Source organism: Phoenix dactylifera, chromosome 3 (assembly GCF_009389715.1).
Source record: "Phoenix dactylifera cultivar Barhee BC4 chromosome 3, palm_55x_up_171113_PBpolish2nd_filt_p, whole genome shotgun sequence".
In the NCBI taxonomy this organism is placed as follows: domain Eukaryota; kingdom Viridiplantae; phylum Streptophyta; class Magnoliopsida; order Arecales; family Arecaceae; genus Phoenix; species Phoenix dactylifera.
The window spans coordinates 135,166-151,797 of record NC_052394.1 but is presented as its reverse complement, the minus strand read 5'-3'; the positions used below and the strand labels follow the sequence as shown (position 1 = coordinate 151,797).

Genomic DNA, 16,632 nt, shown 5'->3' with positions numbered 1-16,632 from the left:
CTTAGCTTTTTTAAATTAGACATAGAACCAAGACTAGAAAAACTATAACGAAAACCAATTTTTTTTTTGTGCGTGTATATAATTTTATGATAAAGAAATGATACAAACTGACCATATCTCCGCAACGTTTTTATTCAAAGAAAATATCTTCCTGGGATCCAAATTTCACTCGCAGGGGAAGAACAAGGACACTATTTATTGGTTTGAGTTCATGGATAGTTATATTAGCAAGGTGTTAGATATACCAACTTTAACTTTATGGTGCATATCTAAATTTTAATGTAACAGAACCATACATTATAGAGTCTTGATTTGCTATGAGAAAAGGAATCAAGACTAAATTTGTTGACTTGATACCTAAATAGATTATGTTCGCTGCTGGTGTCGTGTTTGGACATTTTTGTTGGGCCTATCTAAATCATGGTGAAATGGGAAAAACATAGAAGATAATGTAATATCCCAGACGATGGTACTGCAATCCATCCATTGGTATGGGGGGGTAGGGGATGAAGCAAGAACGGGTGTTAAAATGCGTAATCCTTCCTGTTTGATTAACCTAGCCAGAAAATTTATCACTTGCCGTTATCTTTTAAAGATTTGTTTATCTAGCGATCTATGTGGAGATGTTGGATATTCCAACCGTTCTTACAACTTAAAATTATTTTATTTAATTATTTATTTTAACTTGCAAACCATGCTTGAAGTATGTGCAAGAACATATTTGATATTGCATTTTTTCGTACCATCAGAATCACTTTATATATATATAATTAGTATTTCTTATTTTAAGCTTATTCACTTCGTTGTTTCATTTATTTTGGTTGGTCCTACGTTAGTCTTGCATTAAAGCAATTTTTTATACTTCAAAAATTCTAAATGATACTTTTCAGCTAATTTTCCTTAAAAAGTTATAATTGTAATAAGTAGTATTAATGTAGGCACGGTCAATAGTTTATATAAACTAGAAGATGCTGCAATATGAATTCATATGAAATTGGCAATATTTGTAATTAGTTTTTGACCTTTAGATAAAGAACACCGCACAGTCCGTGCTTTTGGGCAAGATTTTGGGTCATTATATTATCTTGAGGTCATCCATCACCTCAAGCTCATATACCTTCCGGCTAGTTAGCACCGGCCTTTACATTACTTTAGTCTTTGGTCAAGTTGAAAGGAGTGCAACAATGGCATTTCAAGAGTCTGACTAGACAAATGCAAATTATTGATGCCTCCCTCATATTCTGCTTCAGCAATTGGAGCAAGATAGCGGGAAGAAAGCATCTTCTGCAAGAGTTATTTTAACATTGCGGTTACATCTTCTCTCTTCTTTTTTCTATACTTTTATCCCTCTATTTGTAATATACTATGCTTTATCTATTTAATAAAATCTTTTAGGTGGGCTTAACCCCTCCCCATTACACACACACACACACACATGCTTTCTGTACCCCAGCAAAGATGGGAGATGAGGTTTTGTGCAGAATACACATAAGTAGCTAAGTAAGTGATTTAGCCCAATTTACTTCTAGTAGTATATCATAAATCTAATCTAGTTACGTGATATGCTATAAAGTGCATATTTTTTTTAACAGTTTGCTTGGTTGGAATATATCAGATTATAGAAGAATCCGATGGTTTTTAGAAATAATTTATCTAATTTTTTTTTTACTATATTTCATTGATGGAAAAAACTACTCAAAAAATGGCATGGACAAAAGTTACTATAATGATATTTTTTTCTCGGTCTATTTATTGGCTATTTATTTCCCACTTGCACAAACATCGATAATATTAATATGCCGACTATTGAAATATATTTATATGAGTTAATACATATATTTTAAAATTAATTTTATATTTTAGTAAAAAAATTATTAATAAATATTATTTTAGTTTTACTGATAATTAATAAATGTTTATTATTTATTAATAATTAATATTTATTAATAAATATATTAATATATTAAATAAAATATCATTAATGAATATATTAATATATCAATATTATATTAATATAATTAAAACTAATTATATAATATAGTTTATATTATATTAATATAGCATAAATAAGGGTATTTTTATTGTAGAATGATAAATTTAAATTATATTCACTCCATGATCTAGTATGAAAAAATAAATATCACAATGTGATGGTATTTATTTTTTTTAAAAATATAATACCTATTATTTATTTTATTATTTTTTGGTCGCGTTTTGCGCTAAATATAGAGGGATTTGTTTTCCCAAGCCTTTTTGCGGGCAACCAATTGGGCCGTAAAAGAGAAGCGAAGGCAGCATGGATAAAAGCAGTAAGGATGATGATTTTTTTGGGCTACCGTAATCTCTCTTTTTGTATCCATAATACAGCTCTCACTTTTTATACCCCTGAGGGAAAAGATTGAAAAAACCGACGGGCGAGCACCTCTCCGAGCGCGGGCGAGATTTCTTTTGAGATCCAATCGATCGCCGGAAATGCCTGTGAGAGTGGTCGAGAGCTCGACTACTTCGCAAGTTTCAGGTCAGGGATTTCTTCGCCCTTTCTACTTTCTTTCGCCCATCCGATCGATTTCTCTGGGTTTCGTCCGATAACGCTTTGAGCCTAGGTTGGGGAGCTATGGCTATGTCAAGAACTGGAACTAGGCCGGTGTTTCTTGTCCTCGTACTGCTGTGTATGTGAAATCCTAGATCGTTAGGGTTTGCACTATGAGACGAGGGAAATTTGTTTCTGGTTACATTTCTGCGTAGATATCTCATAGAATTGCCTTTCTTGAGGTGGTTCCGACTCAAGAATTGTTGTTTTAGCTGGAACCTTTTGGGATCTATTGTTCTTGTATGCTCAAAGACTGAAAAAGATTCTGTTGGGATGATCTATTTCCTGTTCGATGGAATGCACGAAGCGATTAATTTTGTGATGTGAATGTGTCATAACTTGAAGTTGATTACTTGCATGGTTTGATAAATTGGAACTCAAGGTAGATGGTCAGGTCTGAATTTGGATGTTATTATTTGCAAAAATGATTTTTTTTTCTTTTTAAATACATATTTCCCTTTTTATATGAATTTCAACTTTTTGAAGGAAATTTTACTTGGTGGTTATATTTATCTTGATTTTTCTACTGATAGTTTAATCTCTCGAGCACAAGATACATATATCTATTAAGTCAGTTGTTTTCAATTGATTCCTTCTGATGTTCTACTATGGCAACACTAAACAAATTGATTATGTTTGCTTCGTTACATCATACACTCATATTTTGCTTGTCACCCCCCTCCAAAAATAGGATTCAAGGACGTGGCAATCGTCGCACATTCATAGGGACTGACCTTATGAGTATGCAAGGCTTTTTGACTTGTTAATGAGTTCAGCATAAATCTTTTGATAATGTAAATAATACACAGGTATTGGTAAATATTAGAACAGCTAAACTCCTAAAATAAAATATTTGATATATTCATACATATCGCTAAAAGTGACAAACGAAATAATTTTAAAAAATTAATATTTCTAAATAAGCTTCAAATACTTAACATGTTTACATATAATTCTCAAGCGAATTTGATAAATAAACTAACAAAGTTAGGTCTATTCTATACTACAGCTCTGGCCTTGTCTCTATTCACACCTCCACTCACACGTCCCAAAAGATAATATCACATGAATCTTTAGGTTCTCATATTTTAAAAAAAATACAAAAATAATGAGCTTGATAATCCAATAAATAACAATCTACTCTAATTAGATGGATCAAGCAAGTAGCAAAGAAATTTAATTCCAAAAGTTCGTATTGTAAAATAATATATTGTTCCAAATTAAATCCAAATATTATATTCAGGATAGTACATGTATTTAAATATTCATGATATCAAATATCAAATCTCAAATCTATTTCGAACTCTACAGCCTATAAGACTAAGGCTGTATTTATATCCTACGACTGGGCCATAATACTGCATCTACACCTTGAAACGAGGCCATAATGTCACATGTATACCTTGCAGAATGAGTCAGAATAATATAGGTGCTGGAACATTCATAGATGCCAATGTATAACCTCCATTGGTGGGTCTCGGCTGATAGTGAGAAAGACATATATATCCAATTCAAAATATTCATAACTCATTTGTATACTAATTTTTTGAATATTTACAATTTTAGGATATTTTCAAGCATTTTCTAAACATAATTCTTCCAAAACTTCAGTATTTCCAAATAATACATAATTTACAAGGATATTCAATACATGTCACCTGATTTACAAAAAGATTTTGAACAAATAGAATTTTTATCTACTTGATCCAATTTATATAAAGGCAAAAAGGATTAGGATAACAATATATGGAAACAATGCAGCTAATTTAAAAGATATAATTTAGCATGTGGCATGTCCGACCCCTTGCTAATTTAAATTATATCTTTTGAATTATATAATTATATCTTTTAATATAATCTGCAGCTATCCAGTGATTAGAATAACCCAAATAACTGGCTGGGGCTGCTACAATACTACATTACAAAAATGATGGTTTTCAAATTATAAAATAAATCTCACCTGACTTAGACTGTCCACATCATTTTTCATCCACAATTGCTGTTAAATTTTCATCTTCAAACTTCATTAAGAGACATTATTTTCTAGTGGAGTATCTGTATAACACCCAACTACCCCTTGTGTGTCAATAGTATATTGTCATTTCCGAATGCCCACTCATCTCTCTTTGTTCCTAATACTTTTCTTTCTGTTTGTCTTCATCCTCTGTAACATGCATCATGTGGCCTTCCCTGTTGCAGCATGGTGCTTAGTTCATACACTGGGAATTCTTCCTTCAAATTTCACTTGGCGTTATGTGTTTCCCAGTTGTTTAGACCAATGGGACCAATCCCTGCAAACCCATGCTCTTGTTTATTATATTGGTCTAATTTATTTAAGACATTTTTTGCCACAAAAAAAAAAAGCTTCAATAAATTTATTTATATATTATTGCTCCGAAGAAACATTTGTTTTCATGTCCATCTCACATTTCACCTTCATAGTGGACGTGTATGTACATGGTGATGTATGTTATATTGTTATGGAACCTTAATCCCTATACTCAACTAAGTTCCCTTGTGGATTGGCTGCCTTACAACTTAACCAAATGATGAGTAGCCTATGCTTGACATATCATCGTCGACACTTTCTTTTTCTCCAATTTAAAATTATTAACCCACTAAACTGACTTGTTTCTTGAATCTTGGAGCACTTTTAGTTTTTCTTACTGTCAATATCAAAAGAATTTTTAGCTCTAGAAAAATAAGTGCAACATCTCTTGCTTTATGTGATGGCTTTAGATTGGTAGGATTAAGGAAATATTGAATTTTTTCTACTTTGTATTCTTTTTACTGTATAAGCTTTGCAAATCCAAGTGCCTTGGTGCTTTGGTTGCAATTTGGGTGGAAATATTTTCGGTTAAAGCTAGCTCTATGACATACATTTAAACTACCAAATGCACAACTTCTTGAAATAATAACCTGTAGGGATGATAAAAATGTAAACTGAAAGGTACAGAGTGAAAAGGTCTTCCTTTGCCTTGCTAGTTATTATTGATGAAAATTTGTAGATATGTTTGAGCCTTTTACGATTCGCCGTTTAGACTGTAATCATTTGTGTACTGACTTTGAAAGAACATGTATTAAGAAAGAGGAGGTGATCACAATGTGTAAAATTTTGCTTGTACTGTTAGGTTATTCTAATCACTGGATATCTGCAGCTGAGTTGGCTTATTATACATTCGTATATAAATACATATATAGATGCTTACATATATGCCTCCACCTAAGAAGCCAACCAAGTTCATTAGATATTCTAGCAATTAAAGAGTATGACATATAAGTTCATCTGATATCACTGTTATGCTTTCTACTTGTTCTTTATTTTTCATGTCGCACTACTGTATTTAGAGCGAACTGTTCTAGCCATTTGCATGTGTTTACATGATTTTCTTCATAAAGCTCATGTAATATATACTGATAAAAAAAGCTTGCTCAGGACAAGATGCAAGTTCTGGACATTCTCTACCTCCTGCTTGTACACTTTTAAGTGTTGGACGGGTAAATTCTTTCATTTCTTGATTAATAAATTTTCCAATATCATTACAAGGTTTGCATAACTTTTTGATGGCTCTTAATGGTCTAAGATAGGAGTCAGTTTCTTCAAAGATGTAATTGTCTATATCTTGTCCAGTGGTTTATTACATTGATCATGTCAGCATGTGTACATGTGATTGCATCTTTACTTAAGAAGTCTGAAATAAGTAAATGATAATCCCATGATGACTAGATTGTATTAGAAATAAACCTCTCATTTTTGCCTTATATGTCACAGTATGAATCAACTCAGACATCCTTCTTCGATCTTTCATATGCTTAAAATGTGCATATTGCCTCTATGTTTCACTAAATTTTATCCAGTCTAATATTCTTTACCGTATCTATGTTAGGGCTAGCTAAGCAGTTATTTATATGAGAAGAAATATGAGTTGAAGCGATCATGGTTCATAGTCTCTTTTATATATATCACCAGTAGTGTGGATGTACATAGGTGAAGACAAGCCAAATAGTAACAACTTTTTTTTTATAATATTTGACAATGGAAGAAACTAATAAATAACTGGAAGGAAATGAACTCTGGAGAAAAACAACAAAGGCACAGGTTGTAATCCTGGACATCAAGGTGAATACTAGTGTAGGTAAAATTTTGATTCAGACAAAGCGATGCAAGTGATGGTAATGAATATTATTTCTGTTCAACTATCATATATTTATGCTACTTACAGATTAGGTTATTTTGGATGACTTGATTATGATGAACTGTCATGGTTTCAATGTTCTGACGGCCTGTTTGATTTTTCAGGCAAATCGTAGCATGGGGTACCTATTGGATATGCATTCCATTTAGTTAAGCATTTCTAAGATTATATGTGCTGCTAACCAATCCAAGTGCGAAGGTAGCTTTAAAATAATACTGTTAAGGAAAATAAATGAAACAAATACTTTTAAAATGGTTTTATTCCTACAATTATTATCACTATTTATTAAAGCTTACTGATTGATGTGTTACAATGTGAAGCGGTGCTTGTTGATGGTAGATTGGTACATCTCAATATGGTATGTTCATGTTGTTAACTATGTGAACCAGTCTTCATCCATGCAAATAACATTTTTTTACAATTGTTGTTGTTCAAAGCAATATCTCTGTAAATATTCCTTCTAAATTTATATTTATCGCACCCTTTTATCTGTTTCTTCTATCTTTTTTCTTGCAATACATCCAAGGCATGGATGCCAAAATGTTTAATGAGTTCTGCTGCTTTTTAAACCTACTTGGAATTACAAATACCATCTCTTTTGCCCAGGCTTTTGCGGGAACTCAGAATGTTTCGAGTTTACAGAAAGATGAAGCGTGGAAAGTTAATGTAAGGATCCAAGGATGTGATCTTGATAATGGTTATCTATGTGGTACGATGGAGGCACTCAATGTTCCTTTAGCGGACACACCTGTAAGTAATTTTGGATCCCTGGATTTCAAAATGTTTTTACTTTTTTAAATTCATACGCTGATGGCAAGTAATTTTGTTTAATTTTTATATTTGCCAGTAATTTAAATAGTTTTACCGTTATAGGAATTATGCAAGCTCTGCTCAGTTGTTCTTTCTCTTTTCCTTCATATTTCAGGTAGTTACATTCTGGGAGGGAGAAATTGTTGACAATAAGAACTATACATTTTTCACTGGCAAGTGGGAAGCAACGTATGGCCCCACTTTTCTAGTAGTTTCTTTTACATTGTTGGCAACGTTATAGGGCTCGTCTATATTCTTCTCTCAAGCAAGCTGGTTGTGGGTTTTCTTACAGGCCAGAGGATGACATAAGGCACTGGTCCAAGTTTCCATCTTTTGCTCCACTTCTGGTAAGAGAACCTTGGTGTAAGTTTCCATATTAAAGGTTCAGATGAAGAGGGTTCTTCTTTCTCCCTACAGAGCCAGGTTGAGGCTGATGGTGGTAAATCTTTGGACCTGAGCAACTACCCTTACATATTTATGGTATTGTATTTGCCGAACCTCTTCTCCAATTTCCTCTTAGAGCATTACACTTAATTCTATCAACAAGATAATGCCTACTTCCCTGCATGTTTCAGAGATGGAAGGAGCAGTACTTTGTTAATGTTGGAATAGACTGCGGCTTGACTATTGCTGGCTTCTATTATGTTTGCTTTTCCTGCAGTGATGGCTCTATTAATGGCTTTTATTACGATCCAAACAGTAGGTAAGCTTAAAGCCATTTCTTTGTGGCCTGCTTCTTTATCCTGTTTTGACATCTTATCTCTAAATATTAGGCTTTTATTGTCATATTTAACTAAAATCTTCTTGTTTCTACATGGTATGCAAAACCCAAAACAGATTTGACATTGTTCTCACAAATTTTTGGTTGACAAACTGCAGCCCATTTCAGAAGCTTGAACTAAAGTGCAGCAATGAGAAGCACTTAGGTTTCACTTTTTCTTCATATCAGTTACAGTGAACCAATTTTCTTGATCATAAAAAGCTATCTGTGCGTTAGTTTCCATCTTCTGGTTACTGTAACAGTTTAATCTGCTGATACTGTTTAGGCTTTTGGATCTTTGAACAGCAATCTTGTGTCACCAAATGATAATTATATTTAAAACCACTTCATCTCTTTTACCGGGCATTCCAAACTTCATGTTTTACATTTCTGAAGATTGCCCACTACGTGCATCCAATGAACCTTGTGACAGGGAAGCTCCTAGTGGGAGATTAATATGATTGAGGTTCGTTCCTATGGTATGTTTTGATAGGAAAGTGCCAGCCCGAAACCATTTTGACCATTATTAAAGCTGCAAAATATTATTAATGTAAAACATAAGAATTGATCCATAGTAAAATTAATATGTTATATTAACTGATATTGACTGTTATTGCAGTAAGTAATGGGCTCTAATATGTAGCAGCATTGTATTATTTTTAGTACTTGACTATACATGCAAAGGAAACAGAAAATTAATATCAGCGTCTGGCAATGCACCCACTAGTATGTAGCACATTCTATTTGCATTGCCATGTCAAGGGAAGGAGTGTCTGCTGGCTAGCTGTGATCTTCCTATCAGCAAGTATAATTTTTGGAATCATGGGTTGCCATTGAATTTCCTTTTGTGTGCATTAATATGTATTAGCTGAAGAGAGAGCATTGAAATGGTTGCATCACATAAACAGCGAGTGGCTTTGCTTGGAAAGGATGTTAGGCAGCTTCCAACTTACGGTGTGACAGATGGCCATTTTATAGCATACACTTCGATGATTCACCTGACCATTAAGATCCAATAATGCAGACGCGTGTACTGGAAACTGAGATGTGGTGAAAATGAACTCGCTCTGCTGACTTTATGTTGATCTGCCGCCTCTCGTCCATCTGATTCCCACAGAAACCGATATGAGATTGCCTGTTACAGATTCTTGTTCTGTGAAGGGCTTAGAAATATATGGCAGGTGTCATAAGATCATGCAGCCTCCTGTGACGGAACGAGTGCTACTGCTGCTGCTCCTCTCCAGAATAAGGCTGAGATGTTACAAAGATGTTACTGGCCACCCACCAGTTTCATCGCTGCAGGTCAAAATCCAATCACCAGAAGCTAAAGGCTGAAACTTTAGTTTAGTGACCTGGGGTTATCTTAAGGGCATTGGCTTGCGAAGGCATCTCGAGTGTATCTCTGAAATGTTTCTATACTTGAAGAATGCGCTTATACGGGAGTTAGGATCCTTTTTTTTTTGGGTCAAAAGTTAGGATCCTTTTCAGTTTCGCGACTGAGCATTAGTCCAGCTTTGACTTCAGTGCACTATAACATGTTTGGAGACCCAGGATTCATATCAGAATCTCATAGCACACAAACACAGCAACATTGAGATAAAGGTATATAAATGTTTTTATCATTTTGTGTATACACATTTGATCAATAATCTAGGTTCATGGTAGCAAGAACTCTTATACAGAACTTTTCTTCTCTATCTAGTCTGTCTTCTTTGATTCCATATCCCTGCATCATCTGCTTTTGTAGTGATTATGAATATTATTTTTGTATCACAAAGATATAAATTTTCTCGACATAAAGATATTACTGTTGATATTTTGATTGATACAGGTATTCCAATCCTTCAAAAAAGACACCTGTATTTTTTTATTCTTTATATAAGTGGAAAAGAACCTGTAGGGTTAACCATTCACGTAGTTCGCGTTTTGCATCTTTTGTAGCTTGCAAGTTTAATTAGTTGTGCAGAACATAATAAGTTTATAGAAATGAATGTTTCTGATTTAAAGTAAAAAAAAGGCAAGCTATTATTCAAGAAATGGTTAATATACAAAAGGTGGAACATCCGAACTGATGCTTGCAACCACCTTATGTTTAATTAAAGAAGGTAATGAATCTCATTATTTAGGGTACATCTCTTCAGGGATATCAGAAGATCACCTACAAAATGTTCAAAACCAGGAAATTACTGCTACCCAACGTCCACTTCTTGATGACCTGAACGGTGATTTCCGCCGGTCCTGTTGATAAAGTGTGCGTATGTACATGCCGGAGCCTCTCAGGTGGTGTATGCTTGCAGTCTCCTTCCGCGAATTTCAACATCTTCTGCAATTTAGTCTAATTCACTGCATTGCCAAAATTTCTACCGTTACGTACTGCCATGTACACACGTACCTGTACGAGGATTCGTGGAGCCCGGGATGGATGACACATGCGCTTGAAGATTCGTGAAAACTGGGTTGGATGACTCCGATGCATGAAGATTTATAGGAACTGGGATGGGTGACACGTGTGCGTGAAGATTTGCAGAAATTGGGGGAGGTGCCTCGTGTGCATGAGGATTCGTAGAAACCGGGATTGGTCCCTGACGTGCGGAAACTGGGATTTGTGTCCCATGTAGCTCTTCCCCTCCCCGCAAAGAAGAGGCCGCTTCCTTCACCTTCTCCGCTATGCCCACTTCACCAGCCTTCCTCGGGCTCACAGCCTCTGTGATCACCTGACAGAGTGCTCTATCTTCTTCCCCAGGCTCTAGCTTGTGCAAAAGATACTCCTTCACCGAAATCCCCTTATCCCACACCTGCTTCGCTCCCAACTCATATCCGGTTCCTGGACTTTGGATCTTCGAAGCCATCATCTGGGTTGCCTCCGAGACCATGGTGTATGCCGGTGCAAGCATCTCCGTGACGGTTTCCGTCAGCGTCCTCTTGGTACCGTTCTCTCCGACAGGGTTTCGGTGTGCGGGCATGTTGTGCAATAAAGATCTATTAGCAACTGAATCTTCAATCAAAAAAAAAAAAAAAAAAAAAAGCAGCTGAATCATGGGAAGATGATGTCTTCTTGATCGCATCAAGGTGGTTCGATACCGGTTGTTCAAGCATATCGTTACCTCGTTTCATTTCTGATTCTTTGTTTGCATTGTGGAGCTGAAAAACTGCTGATTTCTCCACTGCGCTGGGGCTTTGAACCGCTGGCCGAGGTCGGGAAGTTCCCTCTCTATAGGTTTCAGGAGCTGTCTCCGATTCATACACTGGAATCACAGGCAGCCAATATCTCAGCCTTGTGCAGATGGAAATCAGAAAGGAAAACTAGCTAGTAAGAAAAGAAAAATGAAGTGGCAGCTGTAGATGATGACTTGGAGCGCCGTGGTATTCAGGATCTTGTTCGTCATCCTCTTCATCCAAGCTAACTCCCCATGGAGGGGTCAGATTGTCGTCATCATGCCCATGTTTCTTTTTAGCAAGCATGTGTCTCCACTTCTTAGCCTTCTCCTTCACCTTTCCCAAAATCGACTTCTTCGCATGGTGGTGATCTTGATCATCTTCAAAGCTGAAGCCGCTTGCAAAGGTTGGAGTTACCGGTGCCGACCAGTGCCCAAGTGACACATCCCGACCTTCACACAAATAAAATTATCGCATATATGTTTATCAAACATAACTAACAAAGGAAGTCTCCACACTTCAGTTGCTTGATACCACTGCTTCTAAAGCAATCCCAGTGGCTTTCTTCTTTAGCAATTCCTAAACGCTTATCAGTTCTTAACAATTTCAAGGCTTTCTGTTAGGCCGTCAGTCTGCGACCGACAAAATCTGAAAAACATATGAACTAAGAATTGATGTGATAAATGCAAATGCAAATGCTTCCTCGTCAACCATATATGAACTGAAAGTGTGAAAGAGGGAGGGACATCATAAGCACATGGTTAACTTTTCATGATGAACCTATAATCTTGTGTTAGAGCTACCTACGTTGGAAGAACAACATCGATGTACGTACCACTCTGTTTCAAAAATTTAAGCCACCATCAAGAACCTATGTCAAACTCATCTGTTTTTTTTTTTTTTGTTTCTATGAGTTCATGGTTATCAAGATGCAGAAAAGCTTTACCACCAAAACCAGAGAATAGAGGACTCGGATTGGAGCGGGTAGGTGATAGAGAACTGTACCGTGATGAAGAGCAGAAATGCTCTCCACATGTCTCTGCAGCCCTTCCGATTCAGACATTTTTTCCCTCCCTCACCTGAGATTAATTCCAAACAAAGGGACCCAAAACCAATCGAGTTTGGATTATAACGTGTGGGCGGTTAGGAACAGCCACCTACTTTTTAGCAGCATTGGTGGTCAGGGGAAAACGAGGCTTTCGCGCCACCCCGAGCTCCTCTGTCTAAAAGAAGAGGATGGCCACGTTTGAAGCCGGTCTTGCTACGTGTCCCTCTTCTCGGCCTATCAGAGGCTGGATGAATTGAAGCCCCACATGCTTTTAGTCGTCCCTTCCTGGAATCCCGCTTCCAGGGAGTGGACTTCTTTGGCTCCAGGAAGAAAGGAAGGTATAGAGACCGGGTGGTAGCTGGATCTCAATTCTAAAGAAGATAAGGTGGGAGAGGGAAAGCAATGGCCAACACTCAAAATCATAAGAACGAGAGAGAGAGAGAGAGAGAGATGGCAGCTATACCTACTATTTCTTCACCTTTTCTTCAGCAGCAATCCCTTTGCAGTCATCATCTTAGGAGGAACACCGGATACCTTGGAAAGCAAAGAACTTTGAGGATCAGAGCTGCAAGGCTTCCTGCAGGAGTAAGTGATATCCCTCTCGCTGTTAGCAGCATGTGGTTTTTTCTGGTCTTTGTGGATTCATAAGTAGGTAAAAAAGTATGAAAAAGGTGAGGAAAATCTATATTGGATCGGTTTCAGGTGGAAGTGCCAAAAGTAGAGCCAAAACTTACAGAACCGTTTCTTGGATTCACAAAGACTGCAGAGATATGGAACTCCAGGGCTTGCATGATTGGCATCATTGGGATCTTCATTGTGGAGCTTGTGGGTGCATTCCAACCTCATCTAGTATTAGAATAGATATATTAATTCTCAAAGAACATGTTCTAATGTGCTCTGTCTCCCTTTCTTCATTGTTATCTCAGGTATTTCACAAGGGCTTACTGCAGATGATTGGTGTGGATGTAGGGAAAGGGCTTGATCTTCCTCTATAGCTTGCATCTAATGGATGAGTGTACTAAACATCATTTTCAATTTTTATTTGAGGAAAATCAGTAACCTGTAGTATAAAGTATTTACTTCAATTTGCTCCATTTTTCTCCCAGAATTTTATCCAAAAAATAATCCCAGAAACATGTCTTAGTTACACTTCTTTTTTTTGGTTTAAAAAAAGTAAAAAACGAAAAGGGGAAATCTTTAAGCACTAAGCTGCAAGCAAGAGGTGAATAGAACAAATAACCTTCTTGCGGCCACAGAATGGTTTCGACAAATTACGGTTTGAATAACTAGCTTTTAATAGGACTATGAGAAAATTGAAAGCAATTCACTATCAGGTAGCAGAAACTATTAAGTACTGTATAGGATAATAATGTTTAGGATTGATAGTTACCAAGAAGAACAAGTGAAATTTGGCTTGCCGGTTATCTCAGTATGCAATCTTGAAATGAACTTGAATAATTTCAGAAGCTTTTACTCTATTAAATGACTACAAAATTGAGACAGATGTCATGATGATGTACATAAATGGATGCCAATGCTCTGCTGTAACTTGTCTGGATGCTTGGAACTATGTACAAACTCATTTTCGTTCGATGCTTTGTTTCCTTATGTCCTTAACTTTCGACTCACTGAATCCACTGAATTTTCATTCCAGTTCAAAAGCAATCATCTTCAACAGTTAAGAAAAACCGAAAAAGCAAAGAAATTAATGCTCATCTCAATTGATCGGCCTTCCATCAGAACCATCTATCTTTCCTCTGCAAAATAGTTCATTTAGAGCATTTAAGATCAATATATTCTTCTATAAGTCGCGTACAACAGCAGCAATATTACGCCGATTCTTCCAATGCATCAACAGGAATTCGATCCTCGATCCAAGTCCATGCTGGCTTCTTCACCACATGGTTCTATGCAACCCTGCAGCATTGTCCCAACAACCATCACCTGGCAAGGTCTCTATTATTGTGGCTAATGGAACTCTTGGATAAATTATTCTAGTCTAACAAGGAACTTCAAAGGAAGATTTATCATTTGAAAGAAGGAGCTTCAAAGGGGGGAGAGAGAGAGAGAGAGAGTTGGGTTGGTCTCCATTTCTTTCTTTCCAACCTGCATTGTTGGAAGAGCATAAGAAACTGAGGAGCTCTCTCACCCACCTAGTTCATGAAAGGTCCCAATAAGAGCCATTAATCTCCTTCCTCCTGTAAATACTCTCATGTTTTCACTCCTTAATAAAATTAGGGGAAATCCCTTCATTTTTTTACCAAAAAAAAGAAAGAAGGATAAATGGGAATCCTAATTGTTGCACCCTTTTTCCTAGTGACTGAAAAATTTGAGTTCGAGTCTTGAGTGGTGCATCCAAGTATTTGAATCAGGGTAATTATAAACATACGGATCTCCTTTCCTTACACTCAAGAGACCGAAAGAAAGAGAAGCCAAAGTTTTAGGGTTTAGGATCTCTATAGTCAAATTCTCCATACAAATAAGGTCACTTGGGGGTGGACGCGCAGCTGCCAGATTCATCCTTCCTCAATCTTCTGTGTCGACGGCCTCCTAATCAGTCTAACAAAGCTATTCATGGATGCCTAGATAACAAAAAAGAGGGTGTGGATGTATGGATTGGACCTCTCAAATTTGGCTTGTGGTAGCAATTACTAGCATTCGAGAATGTAATGAAATTGTACGGGGGACTATCATGTTCCAACAACTAAAATGATTCTAGTATTTAAATCCATATAATCTATGCACATTCAAACTTGACATAAAAACACATATATATTTAATTGTGGGGTGGGGTGTTCTGTTAAATACTTGCATTTGACACTTACATTGTACATCGATGGAAATATTAATGGCTATGATTTGTACAGCAGGCAAGTGTGATGCATTCAAGATTTTCACATGAACCAAGGGTTGTAAGTAATTATCGATGATCATATGTTTTTGTTTTTGAGAATCATGGGAAAAGCAAACTGAAGGCTTTTGCACAAAGAGGGGCGTATAAGTAACCGTAAATTATGACAAAAAGTGCATGGTGAATTCAGATTGAGAGTTTAGCTGCATATTTTTTTTTATTTTTTTCATTTTGAGGTCTCTAAAAGCTGAAATCTTGGTTATCTTAGTGATAAAATTTAGAGATGCCTTAGATTTTCCGAAATCTTAGCCCACATGATCAAAAATATTTTTAAATATTAACTTTTAATTAAAAATAATTAAAATTATTGCTAAATATGTTGATATTATATTCAGTTTATGTCCAACAAGATAATAAAGGCATATTTTCAATCTAATAATATCAGCGAGAGGCATGCCAACATCAATATATGCAGCAAAAGATTTGTTGAGGCATATAAAGACTCGAAAAAAAAACTACTTTTCTAGCTATAAATATAAGATCCTATTTTATATTTTTTTTATTAAATAGAAATATAAAATCTAATGTAGAAAATATATTTAATTATCTTGTTTTTGTTTCTTATTTTTCTAAATAACTTTCGTTATTTCTAAAAAATTAAAATAAAAAATTTTCAATACTATTTTTTTAAAAGTTACTTTTCCTCATCAACCGCCAAAGCAAGAGGGTAGGGGTACGTTCAAAATTCTGCTACTCAAATGTACTCTAAGATCCTCCATGAAACTGGTACTAAGCTCTTCGTGCCCTTTGGCCACGATTCTGAAACCGTTCTTATTATCCTTCACGAAACTATTTCTTCCAGATCTATCTTGTATTCGTCTTTTGCAGAAAAAGTGACAAAGCATTCCTGGAGCAAGTGAAGAAGAAGGAGTCGTGACCCGACCAATCCAGATCCTCGACCCAGAAGACATGCAGCCAGTTGCTACCAAGACACCAGGGCAAAAGGGAAAAAAAAAAGAAAAATATAAGCCCAGTTATAAGGGCAGTCTTGTCAAAGTTTTGAGTGACGAGGGTCATAGGCTAGAAAGTATAGATTCTTGGAATGTTCCTTTTCATTTCAACCCAATTTTCCAATCTCGGCATCGCTCCTTTACCTCCTTAAGGCCTTCACCGCCCTCCTCATCCCCGTTGTCGCTCGCCTCTTCGGTATCTTCCATCGTC

General features: G+C 36.1%; 3 protein-coding genes across 9 annotated transcripts; 2 read left to right on the top strand and 1 right to left on the bottom strand.

Moving 5' to 3' along the window:
* The first annotated feature begins 2,244 nt into the window (after positions 1-2,244).
* LOC103715671 (glucose-induced degradation protein 4 homolog) lies at positions 2,245-12,134 on the top strand. Of its 5 annotated transcripts, XM_026807921.2 has the most exons (10): positions 2,327-2,518; positions 6,027-6,088; positions 6,891-6,984; positions 7,107-7,144; positions 7,393-7,536; positions 7,712-7,785; positions 7,889-7,943; positions 8,014-8,076; positions 8,172-8,299; positions 8,434-8,729. In XM_026807921.2, exons 4-10 carry the CDS (start codon positions 7,142-7,144, stop codon positions 8,552-8,554), a joined length of 588 nt encoding a protein of 195 aa, XP_026663722.2. In that variant the 5' UTR covers positions 2,327-2,518; positions 6,027-6,088; positions 6,891-6,984; positions 7,107-7,141; the 3' UTR covers positions 8,555-8,729. The 5 variants fall into 5 exon arrangements, 4 of the variants coding, with proteins under 4 accessions (XP_026663721.2, XP_026663722.2, XP_038980015.1 ...); XM_026807920.2 differs by lacking the exons at positions 6,891-6,984; positions 7,107-7,144 and adding an exon at positions 2,245-2,309 and having other exon boundaries at positions 2,398-2,518; positions 8,434-8,715; XR_005510856.1 differs by lacking the exons at positions 6,891-6,984; positions 7,107-7,144 and adding an exon at positions 10,498-11,093 and having other exon boundaries at positions 2,328-2,518; positions 8,434-9,958.
* Positions 10,357-12,856, bottom strand: LOC103715672 (low-temperature-induced 65 kDa protein-like). Of its 2 annotated transcripts, none has more exons than XM_026807919.2 (5): positions 12,518-12,856; positions 11,707-11,964; positions 11,461-11,601; positions 10,749-11,351; positions 10,357-10,679 (listed from the first exon to the last, which is right to left on the bottom strand). In XM_026807919.2, exons 1-5 carry the CDS (start codon positions 12,573-12,575, stop codon positions 10,633-10,635), a joined length of 1,107 nt encoding a protein of 368 aa, XP_026663720.1. In that variant the 5' UTR covers positions 12,576-12,856; the 3' UTR covers positions 10,357-10,632. The 2 variants fall into 2 exon arrangements, with proteins under 2 accessions (XP_026663720.1, XP_038980014.1); XM_039124086.1 differs by having other exon boundaries at positions 10,357-10,676.
* A 95-nt stretch (positions 12,857-12,951) lies between these two features.
* Positions 12,952-15,907, top strand: LOC103715668 (light-harvesting complex-like protein OHP1, chloroplastic). 2 transcript variants are annotated; one of them, XM_026807922.2, is made up of 4 exons: positions 12,952-13,145; positions 13,263-13,385; positions 13,487-13,575; positions 14,419-15,907. In XM_026807922.2, exons 1-3 carry the CDS (start codon positions 12,963-12,965, stop codon positions 13,553-13,555), a joined length of 375 nt encoding a protein of 124 aa, XP_026663723.2. In that variant the 5' UTR covers positions 12,952-12,962; the 3' UTR covers positions 13,556-13,575; positions 14,419-15,907. The 2 variants fall into 2 exon arrangements, with proteins under 2 accessions (XP_026663723.2, XP_008801597.2); XM_008803375.4 differs by lacking the exon at positions 14,419-15,907 and having other exon boundaries at positions 13,487-13,709.
* Positions 15,908-16,632: the final 725 nt, after the last annotated feature.